Consider the following 16,792-nt stretch of genomic DNA (forward strand, 5'->3'; position numbering starts at 1 on the left):
AATACGTATGTATTTGTCCTGAAATGCTAAAAACCCAATTACCCGGACATTCGATATATATTGCTACCGACTAATGCATCAACTCAATGTCATAGCAGATGAGTTGGATGCTTGTGAAATCAATTTTGAGTCAATGTTCGTGAATAAAACCAGTATGGAACTTCGAAGTGTCTTTAGACGAGCGGATGGTGTGATTACCAATCAAAAATTAGAAAGTGGTGGTGTACTTGAGGGCGAACCTCAGCAGAATGCTAGATCTCCTGGACAAAGCATTTGGCTGAATCCAAGACTGATTGCAGAGTATATGCAGCTGCTTTTCAATTCCATTATAGGAGTTATAGCTTTGTATCTTGTTATTAAATTCATTCTGATGGTTCGAAACGATGTTAATTTAAAACTGGAACATGATATTAGGGAAGCATTTGACAAGATTGCAACTTGTAAATCCAACTACGTCAGAAACCAATGCGAACCTCATATGAGAGTTCCGGCGCTAGAGATGCGCTGTGATGAATGGTCAAAATGCATGGATGATGAAGTGCTGCCTGGCTCCGATTATCAATGGGCCAAAGCATGGGCCCGCACCCTTGCTGGAGTAATAAATTCCTTTTTTGAGGCGTTCAGTATACGATCCTTCCTTTTCATTTTAATTAGCATCGTAGGTATAATATTTGTGACCAATACAAGTTTTGGATCATACAGAGTTTACCTAAATCATAAAGATACAAAACCTGTTCGCATTGTGTAGTTTGAATGACTTTATTTACCTGCACAGATATATATTCTTATAGATTCCATACCTCAATAAGGATATACAGATGAGAGGCATGAAGGATTATTTTTTTTTCAGCGATTTTCTCCATTCCCTAAATCCATTGGTTAATATGTTCTCTTCATTAACCAAACCTGAATACTCATCATCATTTTCTTCAATTTCAGATAATCTTAAATGATTATTTTCGAAGATCAGCTTAAATGCCCTTACTTGAGCATGAGGATCCTCGTCTCTAGGAATCATTTTCAAAAGCCATTCAGTGAGAAGACCATACCACTTGATAGCTTCTAAACATGAGCTCCCCATCTGAGGATTATTGTTCTTCAACAAGACCGGCACCTCTTCTGTTGAAAACTCTTCCACAGTCTTTAATACATATTGGTCGTCTTTAAATCCGTATATGATCCTTGGAATGCCAACCAAGAAGCATTGTAGCCAAGTTCGGAACAATTTGCGCTCAAATTTATGAGTATCTGATATGTTCATAACTTGCTGTGTACATTTTAGTTCAGCATAATGTTTCAAATTATCCTTGCCGTTTTCTTTAAAGTCGAATACGCAATCCACCTCTGCACCAAGAATTAGTTTACAATTGCCAACCCCAGTTCTGACAACGCTAATGTACTCATCCCCATGAGACACGATTCTTTTAGTCCTTTTTTCTATAACTTCACGAGGCGTATACTGCAGTGGGTTGGAAAGTGTGACCAGAGTTTCAAACTTGTACCCGGTAAACGCGTTCAAGTCTTGATCATTACTATGCCCCGTGCCAGGTGTGGAGGCTGCCGTGGTTGCATCAATAACATCAGGTACTTCCTTGATGAAAAGCTGGCCGTTGAACGAAATAATGCGAAGATTCACAGCATTGAAGGCTGGAGAGTCAAATGCACATGAAATTAATTTTCTAGCAATTCCCCTAAACGTGATAATATCAGCGTTGATTTTTTTCCCCTTATGCCTTTCAGAGCTTTCTATAGTCTCTAACAGCCCGCGCAGGGAACATCTATCTTCAAAATCCTTGTAATAGTCCTTAAATTTCTGGAATCCTGCGGAAAGGTCCAACTTCCTGTCCAGTTCAGCGTCTGGCAGATAGTAGTAATTCAGGTTTGTATCATCACTAACTAAATACTCTTCATCTTTGTTCCTTGAGTAAAATCCTAATTCTTTTGGCTGCTTCAACGCAGTTGTCGAACCTCTCTGTTTTATAAATAGATTTGCACTGATACCCATTAGGACAGACTATATTTAATTGATACTTCGTTATGTTCCATTGCATCACAGCAACTGCTAGCAACATAACAATACCTCATCTCCTGCTAATATTCTCGAAAGTAATTTTTTTCAATTTACCCGAATATTTGCCTCTTTTTTTTTTTCGATATAAGGATGGACAATGGAGGAAAGTTGAAGATAGATATCAGATATAGGAGACTATTGGAACTACTTTTGGAAGTTAGAAAAGCATAGAAGGAATTGAGATGCCGTCCACTCTGACCGTCAATGGCAAGGCCCCTAGCGTTGCCTATGCCGAATTAATTGCTGCTCGTATTGTGAACGCTTTAGCCCCGAACTCTATAGCCATTCAATTTGTTGATGATAAGAAAGCTCCTGCTGCCAAGCTCGATGATGCCACTGAAGGTGTATTCAACAAGATCACAGGTAAATTTGCCGCCATCTTTGACAATGGCGATAAGGAGCAAGTTTCTAGATGGACTGATTTGGCTGAAAAAGAACTAGTTGTCAAGAACTTTGCTAAATTGTCACAATCATTGGAGACTTTGGATTCTCAATTGAATGTGAGAACCTTTATTCTTGGTGGTTTAAAATACTCTGCCGCTGACGTTGCATGTTGGGGTGCTTTGAGATCCAATGGTATGTGTGGTTCTATCATCAAAAACAAAGTTGATGTCAACGTTTCTCGTTGGTACACTTTACTGGAGATGGACCCAATTTTTGGCGAAGCTCACGATTTCTTGACCAAGTCTTTACAAGAATTGAAGAAGAGCGCCAATGTAGGTAAAAAGAAAGAAACGCACAAGGCCAACTTCGAGATTGACTTGCCAGATGCCAAGGTAGGCCAAGTGGTTACTCGTTTCCCACCTGAACCTTCTGGATATTTACATATTGGACACGCCAAAGCCGCCTTATTAAATCAATACTTTGCTCAAGCTTACAAGGGTAAATTGATCATCAGGTTCGACGACACCAACCCATCGAAGGAAAAGGAAGAATTCCAAGACTCAATTTTGGAAGATTTGGACCTATTAGGAATTAAAGGTGATAAGATAACCTACTCTTCGGATTACTTTCAAGAAATGTTTGATTACTGTGTCCAAATGATCAAAGATGGTAAAGCTTACTGTGACGATACTCCGACTGAAAGGATGAGAGAAGAACGTATGGATGGTATTGCTTCTGCTAGAAGAAACCGTTCTGTCGAAGAAAACTTGAGACTTTTCACCGAAGAAATGAAGAACGGTACTGAAGAAGGTTTAAAGAATTGTGTTCGTGCCAAGATCGATTACGAAGCCTTGAATAAGACTTTAAGAGATCCTGTCATTTACAGATGTAACTTAACCCCTCATCATAGAACTGGCTCTACCTGGAAGATTTACCCAACCTATGACTTTTGTGTTCCAATTGTCGATGCTATTGAAGGTGTCACTCACGCTTTACGTACTATTGAATACAGAGACCGTAATATCCAATACGATTGGATGCTACAAGCATTGCGTTTGAGAAAAGTCCATATCTGGGATTTTGCACGTATCAACTTTGTTAGAACCTTGTTGTCCAAGAGAAAGTTGCAATGGATGGTTGACAAAGACTTAGTCGGCAATTGGGATGATCCACGATTCCCAACTGTCAGAGGTGTGAGAAGAAGAGGTATGACTGTTGAAGGTTTGAGAAACTTTGTTTTATCTCAAGGTCCATCTAGAAATGTCATCAACTTGGAATGGAACTTGATCTGGGCTTTCAACAAGAAGGTCATCGATCCAATTGCTCCAAGGCACACCGCTATCGTTAATCCAGTAAAGATTCACTTGGAAGGCACTGAAGCTCCACAAGAGCCAAAGGTTGAAATGAAACCAAAACACAAGAAAAACCCTGCTGTAGGTGAGAAGAAGCTCATTTATTACAAGGACATCGTCGTCGACAGGGAGGATGCCGACGTCATCAATGTCGATGAAGAAGTCACCTTAATGGACTGGGGTAACGTCATCATCACAAAGAAGAATGACGATGGCTCTATGGTTGCCAAGTTGCATTTGGAAGGTGATTTCAAGAAGACTAAGCACAAATTGACTTGGTTGGCTGACACCAAGGACGTTGTTCCTGTTGATTTGGTAGATTTCGATCACCTGATTACCAAGGACAGATTGGAAGAAGACGAAAGTTTCGAAGATTTCTTGACTCCTCAAACCGAATTCCATACCGATGCTATTGCTGATTTGAATGTTAAGGACATGAAGGTTGGTGATATTATCCAATTCGAAAGAAAAGGTTACTATAGATTGGATGCTTTACCAAAGAATGGCAAGCCATACGTCTTCTTTACTATCCCAGATGGTAAATCTGTTAACAGGTACGGTGCTAAAAAGTAAGCATCACATAAATAGTGTATATACATATTTTATGCTGTATCTTGAGCAACTTTTTTTAAGAGCGTCTTTGTGAAGCAAACGTTTTTGTACTCATAAAACGGTCAATTGCATGAAGACCAACCTTTCATGAAAGCACTTATATAAATGAAATCTTCACTATCCAGTATATTCTTTCACGTTCGGAAGTGATGATTACCCATTACCCGGCTTCAATTTTAATTTCCCATCTTTTGCTGAAAAAGGCTCCAGTAATGGCAATGAAGCAGAAGTAAAAATCTTATGAGCTATAGAAGAGATTGGAAAGATACTGAGAGGGTGCAATTCAGCTATACTGGTTTGTTTAGTACGCTAGAAAAATGTCGGATTTAGATGAAGATCTGTTAGCTTTAGCTGGTGCCGATGAATCTGAGGAAGAAGATCAAGTTTTAACCAGCACGTCCGCCAAAAGGGCCAAAAACAACGATCAATCTGTTTCCAAAAAGAGAAGAATTGAAGTTGACAGTGCAGAGGAAGAAGACGAGGAAGATGAGGAAGAGGACGATTACAACCCCTACTCTGTAGGGAATGCCGGCTACGGATCAGAGGGGGAAGAGGCGAACCCATTTCCCTTGGAAGGTAAATTTAAGGATGAAAACGACAGAGAGCACTTGGAATCCTTACCTGAAATGGAGCGTGAAACTTTGTTGTTTGAGAGGTCTCAGATAATGCAGAAATACCAGGAAAGAAAACTGTTTAGGGCACGTGGAAGAGATATGAAAGAACAGCAACAAAGGGCTAAAGATAAGGAAGATTCCAGAAAAACTAGGACCTCCACTAGGTCAACCCACGCTACTGGCCATTCGGATATCAAGGCTTCAAAGCTTTCGCAATTGAAGAAGCAACGAGCCCGGAAAAATCGTCAATATAGTGACAACGAAGATGAAGAAGACGATGAAGATGAGTACAGAGAAGATAATTATAAGAATGAAGAGGAAAGTGAGTATGAAGACGACGAAGAATACAATCCATTCGATAGAAAGGACCTATATGACAAAAGAGAAGAAGAAGTCGAATGGGCAGAGGAAGGGGAAGATGAGCTTGACAGAGAACCTGAGATTTCTGATTACAACAAACTAAGGATTGGTCGTTCATTCGTAGCAAAATTCTGTTTTTATCCTGGGTTCGAAGATGTAGTCAAGGGTTGTTATGGTAGAGTGAACATTGGCACAGATAAACGCACTGGTAAAACTTCTTATCGTATGGTGAGAATTGAGAGAGTTTTCTTGCAAAAACCTTACAGCATGGGCAAATTTTATACTAATCAGTATTTTGGTGTAACACAAGGTAAAGATAGAAAGGTTTTCCAAATGAATTACTTCAGTGATGGTTCATTCGCTGATGACGAATACCGAAGATATTTCAAGGCATTGGATAACTCGCACATGGTTAAGCCTTCTTTACATTCTTTGAGTAATAAGACAAAAGAAGTTATGGATTTCGTCAATACGCCATTAACTGATAAAACAACAGATGAAGTCGTTCGTCATCGGATGCAATTCAATAAAAAACTATCAGGGACTAACGCAGTGCTGGAGAAGACCGTATTGAGAGAAAAACTACAATATGCTAAAGAAACAAATAATGAAAAGGATATTGCCAAATATTCCGCTCAATTAAGAAATTTTGAGAAACGAATGTCTATATACGAAAAACATCATGAGAACGACCAATCTGACATCAAAACACTAGGTGAGTTAACTTCAAAAAACAGAAAATTAAATATGAGTAACATCAGGAACGCAGAGCATGTGAAGAAAGAAGATAACAGCAATTTCGATTCAAAGAGTGACCCTTTTAGTAGATTAAAGACCAGAACCAAGGTCTACTACCAAGAAATACAGAAGGAGGAAAATGCGAAGGCCAAAGAAATTGCTCAACAAGAGAAGCTACAAGAAGATAAGGAGGCTAAGGATAAGCGTGAGAAGGAGTTGCTTCTTGCTCAATTCAGACGCCTTGGTGGATTGGAGCGTATGATTGGTGAACTGGACATCAAATTTGACTTCAAGTTTTAGTAAAATGGGCGTGTTTTTACGCTTGTAAAATTATGTTTATACGTATTTATGTATAATAAATGAGAGAAATACCATCGTCATTCTGATGTGGAAGGAGAAAAACACAAATAACAAATGAATATTTTGATGAGAGAAAGAAAAACTCCATGGCAAAACTTCTCATCATGTCAAGTAAAAATGAACTAGCTGAAGAAATATCAAATAAAGTAATCGGTGAGTATTCAAAGCTGAAATCTGTTTGCAAACCAGCAACTAGACCTACTGGTATCAAAGAGTGGACGATATTGGCAGGTGTTGTAGTCATCAACAGAAGTGGTGGTGCAAATAACGTAGAAGTGCTTTCAGTAGCTACTGGTGTGAAGGCATTGCCAGATTCTGAACTGCAAAGAAGTGGAGGGAAGCTGCTGCATGATTGCCATGCAGAAATTTTGGCACTTAGAGGTGCCAATACAGTATTATTGAAACATATCAAAGACTATGATCCGGCAAATGGAAGCGACTTCATTGAAAGCAATAACGAAATACCTATTAGATTCAATTTAAAAGACGATTGGGAATTGGCATTGTATATTTCGAGATTACCGTGTGGAGATGCTAGCATGGATTTCTTGAACGATAGTTGCAAAAATAATGAAGATTTCATCAAAATAGAAGATAATGATGCATTTCAATATGTTGATCCCAAAGTGAAAACAATACTGAGAGGACGTTTGAATTTTCATAAGAAAAGTGTTGTTAGAACTAAACCAGGAAGATATGACTCAAATATCACCCTATCTAAATCTTGCTCTGATAAATTATCGATGAAACAGATATCGTCGATACTTAATTCATTAAACTACGAGCTGTTCGAACAACCTGTATATTTGAAGTATATTGTGATTCCTGATATAGAAGATAAAACGAAACATATTCTGGAGAGGTCCTTTCATAATCGCCTACCTTGTGACGGCCATAAAGTTGAATTCTTGAACTGTCACACACCATTTTATGATGATAGAACGGATGAGAATGATATACCTAGTTCAATGTGCAGTATCAAGCTTTTCGTGAATGACTCTAGTACTGAAGAAGCGATTTTTAATGGAATGAAGAATGGCTTTTATACTAAGTCGTCCAAACCGTTGAGAAAACACTGCCAATCCCAGGTGAGCCGGTTTGCACAGTGGGAACTATTTAGGCAAATACGACCAAAACATAAGAGCATGAGCTATTTGCATTTTAAGTCTCAACAAAAAGAGAGAAACCGATTGATCACCACAGCAAAGAACGCCTTATCTCCCGATGGATGGATATCCACCAGAATTGATGATGTGAGCTAATATCTATACATATGTACGTGTATATACACAAATTTTTAATGCCCTTTGAAAGGAATACATATACAAAAAATATCTATATATCCAGAAGTGGAGTTTTATTCATATATCCTTCTGCCCTTCTGGCACTAGCACCACTTATTTTATCACCTTTTATCATCATTTTCGTCATCATCAGATGGACTATCATCTATCATTTCCTCATCCTCATTATTATCAGCTAGGCCGTTAGTACTATCAATGGCTAACTCGGCACCCTGCAAGAGATCAATCAACTCATCCAGTTCATCACCATGAACCAAATCGATGGGCTTCTGATTGTTGTAATTTCTCACTCTAGGGTCAGCACCCACTTCAATTAGGTTTCTAGCAATGAATGTCCCGTGCTCAGGTTCTTCTTGGCTGTATCTGACCGTAACATGTAGTGGAGTGTCGCCATCGACGTCGTTTTGAGGATCTATCTCGATTCCGCCGTCTTGGTCGAGGATCCTGTCAAGAACTTCCCATGACCCATATTTACAACACAGATGCAACGCTGTATTCCCCAGTGGTTCTTTGGACTTGTTGATCAGCTTTGCAATCTTCTCGGAATCACCATCCAAGCCATCAAATACAGTCTCTAATAAATCCAAATTATTTCTTCTGGCTGCATCGAGCAGTTGTTCACTTAAAGAAGCTCCTTCAGTATCCATGACAGAAAGAGAAACCAATTTATTTTATGGAAAAGTTTTCACTCGGTTCAATTTTGACTTTATTCACAATGGAAAGTGGAAAATGTTCTGGGACCCCTATATAACGAATTCATAACGAATCTTTTGATCAACGCGTTACAGCTTGGTGGATTATGAAAAAAAAAATTATATACTGATTTGTGTATTCGAAAAGCTGAAAGGCTTTATGCCATATTGCGACGTTACGACAACGGATATGGATATTAATCAATTGATAATACAAGCACAATCAGCTGACAACCATACCAGAGAGGTTGCAGAGGCACAACTGTTACAATGGTGTGATTCAGATGCGTCTCAAATGTTCACAGCATTGGTAAACGCCGCCTTGCAGCAGCAATCTGCATTACAATCTAGACAATTTGCATTATTGTCGTTGAGGAAGCTGATTACTATGTATTGGAGTCCTGGGTTTGAATCGTATCGTTCTACGTCTAACGTTGATGTGAAAGTCAAAGAATTTATCAGAGAAGCGCTATTGAAATTATGTTTGAATGACAATGAAAATACCAGAATCAAGAATGGGGCTTCTTATTGTATCGTTCAGATATCCGCTGTTGATTTTCCAGATCAATGGCCACAACTTTTGAGTGTTATTTATGATGGTATCTCTCGGCAACATTCATTGAATGCGATGTTTTTATTGAATGAAATCTACGACGATGTTGTTTCTGAAGAAATGTTCTTCGAAGGTGGAATTGGTTTGGAGACGGCGGAAATTATCTTTAAAGTCCTCGTTGCAGAAACATCCAGTCTCGTGGCTAAAATTGCCGCTTTGAAACTCCTCAAAGCATGTCTTTTGCAAATGAGTTCGCACAATGGACATTATGAAGAATCGAGAAAAGATTTTGTATCTCAATGTATATCTACTTCTTTGCAAAGATTGGGTCAATTATTGACTTTGAATTTTGACAATGAAGACGTTATCTCTCAGCTGAAACTGAAATCCATAATATACGAGAACTTGGTGTTTATCAAAAATGATTTCTCTAAAAAGCATTTTGCAGAGAAATTACAAGACCATTTTAAGCTGGTGGCAATCCGAGATTTGAAAAACATTTCCCTTATAGATACCAATGACGATGGTGATTATCCCGAAAGTGAAAACTTCGTAAAGACAGTTCATGATTGTTCCGTTTATATTGTAGAGTTCCTGACCAGTGTGTGTACGATATCGTTTACTATTGAAGAAATAAGTGTAATTATAGGAGCTCTGACCACTTTATGTAAAGTTGGTTCTGATGCTAGCGAGTTATGGATAAGCGACTTCAATGAATTTGTGTCCAAGGAAACCGGCTTAGCAGCGTCATATAATATTAGAGATCAAGCCTGTGAATTTTTTACTTCATTATCCAATCCGCAGTTATCCTTGATTTTTGGTGTTGTTTCCAAAAATATCGACCTTAACACGTCAAATCATCAAACTTTCGAATCTCTTCTATATTTACTACAATGCATTCTTCTCAACGATGATGAAATAAGCAGTCAAAACATCAATCAATCTTTGCAAAACTTGTTAGGAATTCTGCAAAATGCGTTAACATCATCAGAAATACATGAGCTGACATTAGCCCGTGTAATCCTGGTCATTCCCAAACTACTGGATAAATTTATAGATGTTTTGCCAGATATCAAATCCGTGACATCAAGATTCTTGGCAAAAAGTTTGGATTTGGCCCTAAAATGCGATCAAGAGCTTATTAAATCCGCAGCATTGATAGCATTCCCGTATTACTGTTATTTTGCGGAATTAGACTCAGTTCTTGGTCCACAACTCTGCACAGAGCTCCAAGAAAAAGTAATTCAAATAATTAACGAGATTAGTAATGATGCGGAAGAAGACACGAATGGGACTATAATGGAAGTATTGAATCAAGTAATCAGTTATAATTCCAAAGGGCCTTATTCAAAAAAAGAAGTTCTACAGGCAGAAGTTCACCTGGTGTTCACAATATCATCCAAGGATCCAGCAAATGTACAAGTCGTCGTTCAAAGCCAAGAGTGTTTGGAGAAACTACTGGATGACATCAATATGGATAACTACAAAAATTACATTGAGCTATGTCTTCCATCATTTATTAACGTCCTTAATGCCAATGATGAAAACAATTATAAGTATTCACCGTTACTATCGCTGGTCTTAGAATTTATTGCAGTATTTTTGAAGAAAAGGCCTAATGATGGATATTTACCAGATGAAATAAATCAGTACCTGTTTGAACCATTAGCCAAAGTATTAGTATACTCCACTGAAGATGAGACACTGCAACTAGCCACAGAAGCATTCAGTTACCTAATTTTCAACACAGATACTCAGACGATGCAAACTAGATTAATGGATATCATGAAAATTTTAGAGAGGTTGTTGTCTTTGGAAGTCTCGGACTCAGCGGCCATGAATGTCGGATCATTAGTGGTTGCCATATTCACAAGATTTTCGAAGGAAGTTCAACCGTTGGTCGGAAGAATCTTGCAAGCCGTCGTGGTGAGGCTAGTTAAGGCGCAAAACATCTCTACCCAGCAAAACCTTCTCTCTGTATTGTGCTTCTTAACATGTAACGATACTAAGCAGACAGTGGATTTCTTGTCCAGTTTCCGTATAGATGATAAGGAAGCCTTGTCATTGGTAATGTCAAAATGGATGGAAGCCTTTGAAGTCATCAGGGGCGAAAGAAAAATTAAAGAAAGCATTGTTGCTCTAAGTAAATTTTTTTTTTTGAATGACCCAAGGTTACATAAACTGATGGTCAATGGAGACATGATACCATATGAAGGCGACCTGATCATCACAAGATCAATGGCTAAGAAAATGCCTGATAAATACGTGCAGGTTCCTCTTTACACAAAGATCATCAAGTTGTTTATTTCCGAATTAGGCTTCCAAGCCAAACAACTTGATCCAGAACAGTTGGTCGCGAGCAGTATTCAAGAATCGGCAAACGCTAATAACGATGATGAAACCGGCGATTGGGAAGACGTGGACGACGTCCTTGATTACGAAAAGTTGAAAGAGTATATAGATGATGATGTGGATGGAGAAGAAGAGGATGACCGTGACGATATCACGGGACTCACGGACGTGAAGGAATCCGTTGTTCAGATCTTGGTTAGCTTTTTTAGAGAGGTCGCTACCAAAAATGTAAGTGATTTCCATCTTATTTATGAAACTCTATCAGACAGCGAGCGCAAAACTCTTTCAGAGGCTCTTTTGTAGCTTATTTACGTAGACTCTAATAATTGTAAATATAAAGTTCGTAGAGAAGAAAAAATTGCGGCAAAATAAGCGCCCTCGATACAAAAGGAAAGAAAGCATTAAAAAGGCTGATCAAGGGAGGTGGCAAAAATAATATAAGTTTGAGTACTCGGAAAATGGACCCCATGGAAATGAACAGGACATTGGACCGATTGGCGCCTCTAGAGCTCATCAGGCCTGTAAAGAGTTGCCATAACAAGCCTCCCGTTTTAGTGTTGGATGACAGAATAGTAGATGCCGCAACCAAAGATCTTTATGTAAACGGGTTTCAAGAAGAGGCCCAGTATCAGAACCTTACTCCTGAAAGTTTGCAACATATGTTCCATCAGGGCATTGAGCTATTGGACTCGGCGAGAATGATCAACGTGACACATTTGGCGCTTTGGAAGCCCTCATCTTTTAAATTGGGGAACCCTGTGGACTGTGCCCTAGATGATAACTACGATACGTTCTGGCAGAGCGATGGAGGTCAGCCACATCAGTTGGACATTATGTTTAGCAAGAGAACGGAGATCTGTGTCATGGCGCTTTTCTTCTCGATGATTGCGGACGAGTCATATGCTCCCAGCTTAGTAAAGATGTATGCGGGGCATAGTCCTTCGGACGTAACGTTTTACAAGAAGCTCGAAGTGAGAAATGTGAATGGTTGGGTGGCATTAAGGTTTCCTGATAACAGGGATGACGATCAATTACTGAAATGCCAATTCATCAGACTTTTATTTCCAGTCAACCATGAGAACGGGAAGGACACCCACTTGAGAGGCATAAGGCTATATGTTCCATCCAATGAGCTGCACCAAGAGACTCACGAGTGGGCACAGACTCTTCCGGAAACCAACAGTTTGTTCCAGGATGCTATACTACGGTAGGTAGTAATACAAGATTGCTAATTTGTCTTTATTACTATTACCCTGCCCCGTGCTCTTATTTTTTTTTTTTTTTTTTTTTTTTTTCACTTTTCAATTGCAGGGATGATGAATTAAAAAATGTCGAAAATAGTATAAACAAAGATCATAAGTGGCAAACAAAACCAGCATTTTGATTACTACTCAATTGCGGAGAAACAGATAGCAGAATGTCCGACTTGGAAACCGTGGCTAAATTTCTGGCTGAATCAGTTGTTGCGTCTACAGCTAAAGCTTCTGAAAGAAATTTAAGGCAGTTGGAGACACAAGATGGACTTGGTTTGACCCTATTGCATGTTATTGCCTCCACTAATCTGCCACTGTCTACCAGATTAGCTGGTGCCTTGTTCTTCAAGAATTTCATCAAGCGGAAGTGGGTAGATGAAAACGGTAATCATTTATTACCGGCTAACAATGTGGAACTGATCAAAAAGGAAATCGTTCCCTTAATGATAACTTTGCCAAACAATTTGCAAGTTCAGATTGGAGAAGCAATTTCCAGTATTGCAGACTCCGATTTTCCTGATAGGTGGCCCACACTTTTGAACGATTTAGCCTCCAGGTTAAGTAACGATGACATGGTAACAAATAAGGGTGTCCTCACAGTGGCACATTCTATCTTTAGGAGATGGAGACCTTTATTTAGATCAGATGAGCTTTTCTTGGAGATCAAACTAGTTCTTGACGTGTTTACGGCGCCGTTTTTAAACTTATTGAAAACGGTTGATGAACAAATAATAGCAAATGAAAATAATAAGGCGATGCTGGACATCTTATTCGATGTGTTACTGGTATTGATTAAATTATATTACGACTTCAATTGTCAAGATATACCGGAATTTTTTGAGGATAACATTCAAGTGGGTATGGGTATTTTCCATAAATATTTATCTTATTCTAATCCCTTATTGGAAAACCCTGATGAAACTGAACATGCATCCGTTTTAATAAAAGTGAAGTCCTCAATCCAAGAATTGGTACAACTATACACAACAAGATATGAAGATGTCTTTGGGCCTATGATCAATGAATTCATTCAAATCACTTGGAATCTCTTGACTTCACTTTCCAACCAGCCAAAATACGATATTTTAGTATCCAAATCTTTGTCATTTTTGACCGCAGTAACACGTATACCAAAATACTTTGAAATCTTCAACAATGAATCTGCCATGAATAATATAACCGAACAAATAATTTTGCCAAACGTTACGTTACGTGTAGAAGACGTCGAACTCTTTGAAGATGATCCGATTGAATATATCCGCAGGGATTTGGAAGGTTCGGACACAGATACGAGAAGAAGGGCATGTACCGATTTTTTAAAGGAATTGAAAGAAAAAAATGAAGCTTTAGTGACGAGTATATTTTTGGCGCACATGAAGGGGTTTGTCGATCAGTATATGAGTAATCCAACCAAAAACTGGAAATTTAAGGATCTTTATATTTATCTATTCACGGCATTGGCCATTAATGGAAATATTACAAATGCTGGTGTTTCATCCACGAATATTTTATTGGACGTGGTAAATTTTTTCACAAAAGAAATTGCTCCAGACCTTACCTCAAATAATATTCCTCATATAATTTTGAGGGTAGACGCTATAAAATATATCTACACATTCAGAAATCAGTTGACCAAGGCTCAGTTGATTGAGCTTATGCCCATATTGGCCACTTTTCTACAAACAGATGAATATGTCGTTTACACGTACGCTGCCATTACTATCGAAAAAATTTTGACTATCAGAGAATCAAACACATCTCCTGTCTTTATCTTTCATAAGGAAGATATCTCTAATAGTACCGAAATTCTTTTGAAAAATCTTATCACATTAATCTTGAAACATGGCAACTCGCCTGAAAAATTAGCCGAAAACGAATTTTTGATGAGATCAATTTTTAGGGTTTTGCAGACGTCAGAAGATTCCATCCAACCTCTATTTCCCCAACTATTGGCCCAGTTTATTGAAATCGTAACAATAATGACTAAGAATCCGTCCAATCCGAGATTCACTCATTATACCTTTGAATCAATTGGTGCTATCTTAAATTACACTCAAAGAGAAAACTTACCATTGCTTGCAGAATCCATGATGCCTACATTTTTGACCGTTCTTTCTGAAGATATTCAAGAATTCATCCCATATGTTTTTCAAATTATTGCATTCGTTGTTGAGCGGTCCGCAACAATCCCAGAAAGTATTAAGCAATTGGCACAGCCCTTGCTAGCCCCTAATGTATGGGAATTGAAAGGCAATATCCCGGCTGTGACAAGATTATTAAAGAGTTTTATAAAAACGGATTCCTTAATTTTCCCCGATCTAGTTCCAGTTTTGGGTATATTTCAAAGATTGATTGCATCAAAGGCATACGAAGTTCATGGGTTTGATCTCTTAGAGTACATCATGCTCTTAATTGATATGAACCGCTTACGGCCATATATGAAACAAATCGCAGTATTATTATTGCAAAGATTACAAAATTCTAAAACGGAAAGATATGTCAAGAAATTAACAGTATTTTTGGGTTTGATCTCCAACAAGCTAGGTTCTGATTTTGTGATTCAGTTCATTGACGAAGTGCAAGATGGTCTTTTCCAACAAATATGGAGTAATTTCATCATTAGTACGCTACCTACAATTGGTAATTTGCTAGACCGTAAAATTGCATTGATTGGTATTTTGAACATGGTTATAAACGGTCAAATCTTCCAAAACAAATATCCAACTTTGATTCCGGGCACAATGAACTCCATTATAAAGACAGCATCATCACAAAGTATTGCTAACATGAAAAACGATTTTGTGGATTTAGATAACTTAGAAGAAATTTCTACATTTGGTTCCCACTTCAGTAAGCTAGTCAGTATTAGTGAGAAACCATTCGATCCCTTACCTGAAATAGATGTTAATGATGGCGTAAGGCTATATGTTGTAGAAGCTCTGAACAAATACAATGCCATGTCCGGGAACACATTTTTTAATACAATTTTGCCTCAATTGACTCAAGAAAATCAAATGAAATTGAACCAATTACTAACTAGTAATTAATGCGGGGTATAAAAAATCAAACGTAAATCTCAATGGCGCTCTTTTGAATAGTTGTTTATATATAGATAGAGTAAACAAAAAGAGGAAGCAAAAAACACCCAATTTGGATAGCATCATGCTTCCTTCTCTGCAAGGTACATACATATATACATGTTAATGAAAAAAAAAAAGAGTGGGTAAAAGTACATATATATGTTGATTTAAATTAAATAGGCCGTATAGATCCGTGTCGTATAAAATTGGCGCTTTTGGTTGATTTTAGGAATGATATTAACATTAGTATATTACAAAGTCATGTTTTTTTGTCTGTTGCTGCTGCGGTAGAGGCGGCATGAGGTTGTTCTTGTATTATTTTGGTAGTGAGTTTTTTGTCCTCCTGATTATCTTCAGAAACGTCATTAACTCCACTTTTCTTCAACTTCATGGCTTTGATTTCAGCAGCAGTCAAAAACCTCCCACCTTCACCACGAGGTCTTCGCATCGCATGTTTATGTCGAGATTCGTGCAAATACGGCTTTCTTTCTCTTGATATTCGCAGTTTTTCTTCTAGTTTAGCCCTTGCATATCGCCTTTTTAAGATTCGATAGTATTGCTTGGCATTTACGTAAAAAGGTTGCTCTGCCATGGATATTCCCAGCGTGTCATTCTGCAAGCTCGGCTGGCCCTGAGTGTACTGAGCCTGCACTACCAGATGCTGTTGTTGCTGTTCCTGTTGTTGGTCGTGAGGGGAATGGGACGGTAATGTTGTTATCGAAGAAAAACCAGTAAAGTCGGCAGAGGGTTCCGTCATAGGGGCGCTAGCCGGTGTATATTGTGGCTGTTGCTGTGGTTCTAAGGAGCTCATAGTTCTGTTCTGAGATGTTCGCAACCTGTTAAACAAAAGCAAATCGTCTTCGTTTGTATCCTGTTGGTCCTCATTTCTCCGAGACGATGATTTGTCCATATCCATACTCATATCCATGGGCCTTCCTTGGAGGGAGGGACTGCGAGAATGTGCCGCTGATACTGCTGATACTGTTGCTGCCGTTCCAGATTGCAGATCTGTTTCCAATGGATGAAATTTCGCATCCGTTTCGTCTGCAGACATGGCGTTCTTTTTC

The 16,792-nt window shown here is 38.5% G+C and overlaps 10 protein-coding genes across 10 annotated transcripts; 7 read left to right on the plus strand and 3 right to left on the minus strand.

Annotated features, from left to right (window-relative positions):
- Positions 1 to 154: 154 nt before the first annotated feature.
- On the plus strand, positions 155 to 748 carry BRR6 (Brr6p; the record flags this gene model as incomplete). Its single annotated transcript, XM_056227764.1, has 1 exon — positions 155 to 748. The coding sequence occupies one exon, from the start codon at positions 155 to 157 to the stop codon at positions 746 to 748; it is 594 nt and encodes a 197-aa protein (XP_056087553.1).
- An 87-nt stretch (positions 749 to 835) lies between these two features.
- Positions 836 to 2,005, minus strand: RAI1 (decapping nuclease; the record flags this gene model as incomplete). Its single annotated transcript, XM_056227765.1, has 1 exon — positions 836 to 2,005. One exon carries the CDS (start codon positions 2,003 to 2,005, stop codon positions 836 to 838), a length of 1,170 nt encoding a protein of 389 aa, XP_056087554.1.
- Positions 2,006 to 2,253: 248 nt separating this feature from the next.
- Positions 2,254 to 4,380, plus strand: GUS1 (glutamate--tRNA ligase GUS1; the record flags this gene model as incomplete). Its single annotated transcript, XM_056227766.1, has 1 exon — positions 2,254 to 4,380. One exon carries the CDS (start codon positions 2,254 to 2,256, stop codon positions 4,378 to 4,380), a length of 2,127 nt encoding a protein of 708 aa, XP_056087555.1.
- Positions 4,381 to 4,736: 356 nt separating this feature from the next.
- On the plus strand, positions 4,737 to 6,431 carry RTF1 (RNA polymerase-associated protein; the record flags this gene model as incomplete). The annotated part of the gene is made up of 1 exon (XM_056227767.1): positions 4,737 to 6,431. One exon carries the CDS (start codon positions 4,737 to 4,739, stop codon positions 6,429 to 6,431), a length of 1,695 nt encoding a protein of 564 aa, XP_056087556.1.
- Positions 6,432 to 6,577: 146 nt separating this feature from the next.
- Positions 6,578 to 7,753, plus strand: TAD1 (tRNA-specific adenosine deaminase; the record flags this gene model as incomplete). Its single annotated transcript, XM_056227768.1, has 1 exon — positions 6,578 to 7,753. The coding sequence occupies one exon, from the start codon at positions 6,578 to 6,580 to the stop codon at positions 7,751 to 7,753; it is 1,176 nt and encodes a 391-aa protein (XP_056087557.1).
- Positions 7,754 to 7,896: 143 nt separating this feature from the next.
- ANK1 (ankyrin repeat-containing protein ANK1) lies at positions 7,897 to 8,442 on the minus strand (the record flags this gene model as incomplete). The annotated part of the gene is made up of 1 exon (XM_056227769.1): positions 7,897 to 8,442. The coding sequence occupies one exon, from the start codon at positions 8,440 to 8,442 to the stop codon at positions 7,897 to 7,899; it is 546 nt and encodes a 181-aa protein (XP_056087558.1).
- A 235-nt stretch (positions 8,443 to 8,677) lies between these two features.
- Positions 8,678 to 11,695, plus strand: KAP114 (karyopherin KAP114; the record flags this gene model as incomplete). Its single annotated transcript, XM_056227771.1, has 1 exon — positions 8,678 to 11,695. The coding sequence occupies one exon, from the start codon at positions 8,678 to 8,680 to the stop codon at positions 11,693 to 11,695; it is 3,018 nt and encodes a 1,005-aa protein (XP_056087559.1).
- Positions 11,696 to 11,850: 155 nt separating this feature from the next.
- On the plus strand, positions 11,851 to 12,603 carry DOC1 (anaphase promoting complex subunit DOC1; the record flags this gene model as incomplete). Its single annotated transcript, XM_056227772.1, has 1 exon — positions 11,851 to 12,603. The coding sequence occupies one exon, from the start codon at positions 11,851 to 11,853 to the stop codon at positions 12,601 to 12,603; it is 753 nt and encodes a 250-aa protein (XP_056087560.1).
- Positions 12,604 to 12,809: 206 nt separating this feature from the next.
- Positions 12,810 to 15,692, plus strand: CSE1 (importin-alpha export receptor; the record flags this gene model as incomplete). Its single annotated transcript, XM_056227773.1, has 1 exon — positions 12,810 to 15,692. One exon carries the CDS (start codon positions 12,810 to 12,812, stop codon positions 15,690 to 15,692), a length of 2,883 nt encoding a protein of 960 aa, XP_056087561.1.
- Positions 15,693 to 15,984: 292 nt separating this feature from the next.
- Positions 15,985 to 16,779, minus strand: HAP2 (transcription activator HAP2; the record flags this gene model as incomplete). Its single annotated transcript, XM_056227774.1, has 1 exon — positions 15,985 to 16,779. One exon carries the CDS (start codon positions 16,777 to 16,779, stop codon positions 15,985 to 15,987), a length of 795 nt encoding a protein of 264 aa, XP_056087562.1.
- Positions 16,780 to 16,792: the final 13 nt, after the last annotated feature.

This window comes from Saccharomyces kudriavzevii, assembly GCF_947243775.1.
Source record: "Saccharomyces kudriavzevii IFO 1802 strain IFO1802 genome assembly, chromosome: 7".
NCBI lineage: Eukaryota > Fungi > Ascomycota > Saccharomycetes > Saccharomycetales > Saccharomycetaceae > Saccharomyces > Saccharomyces kudriavzevii.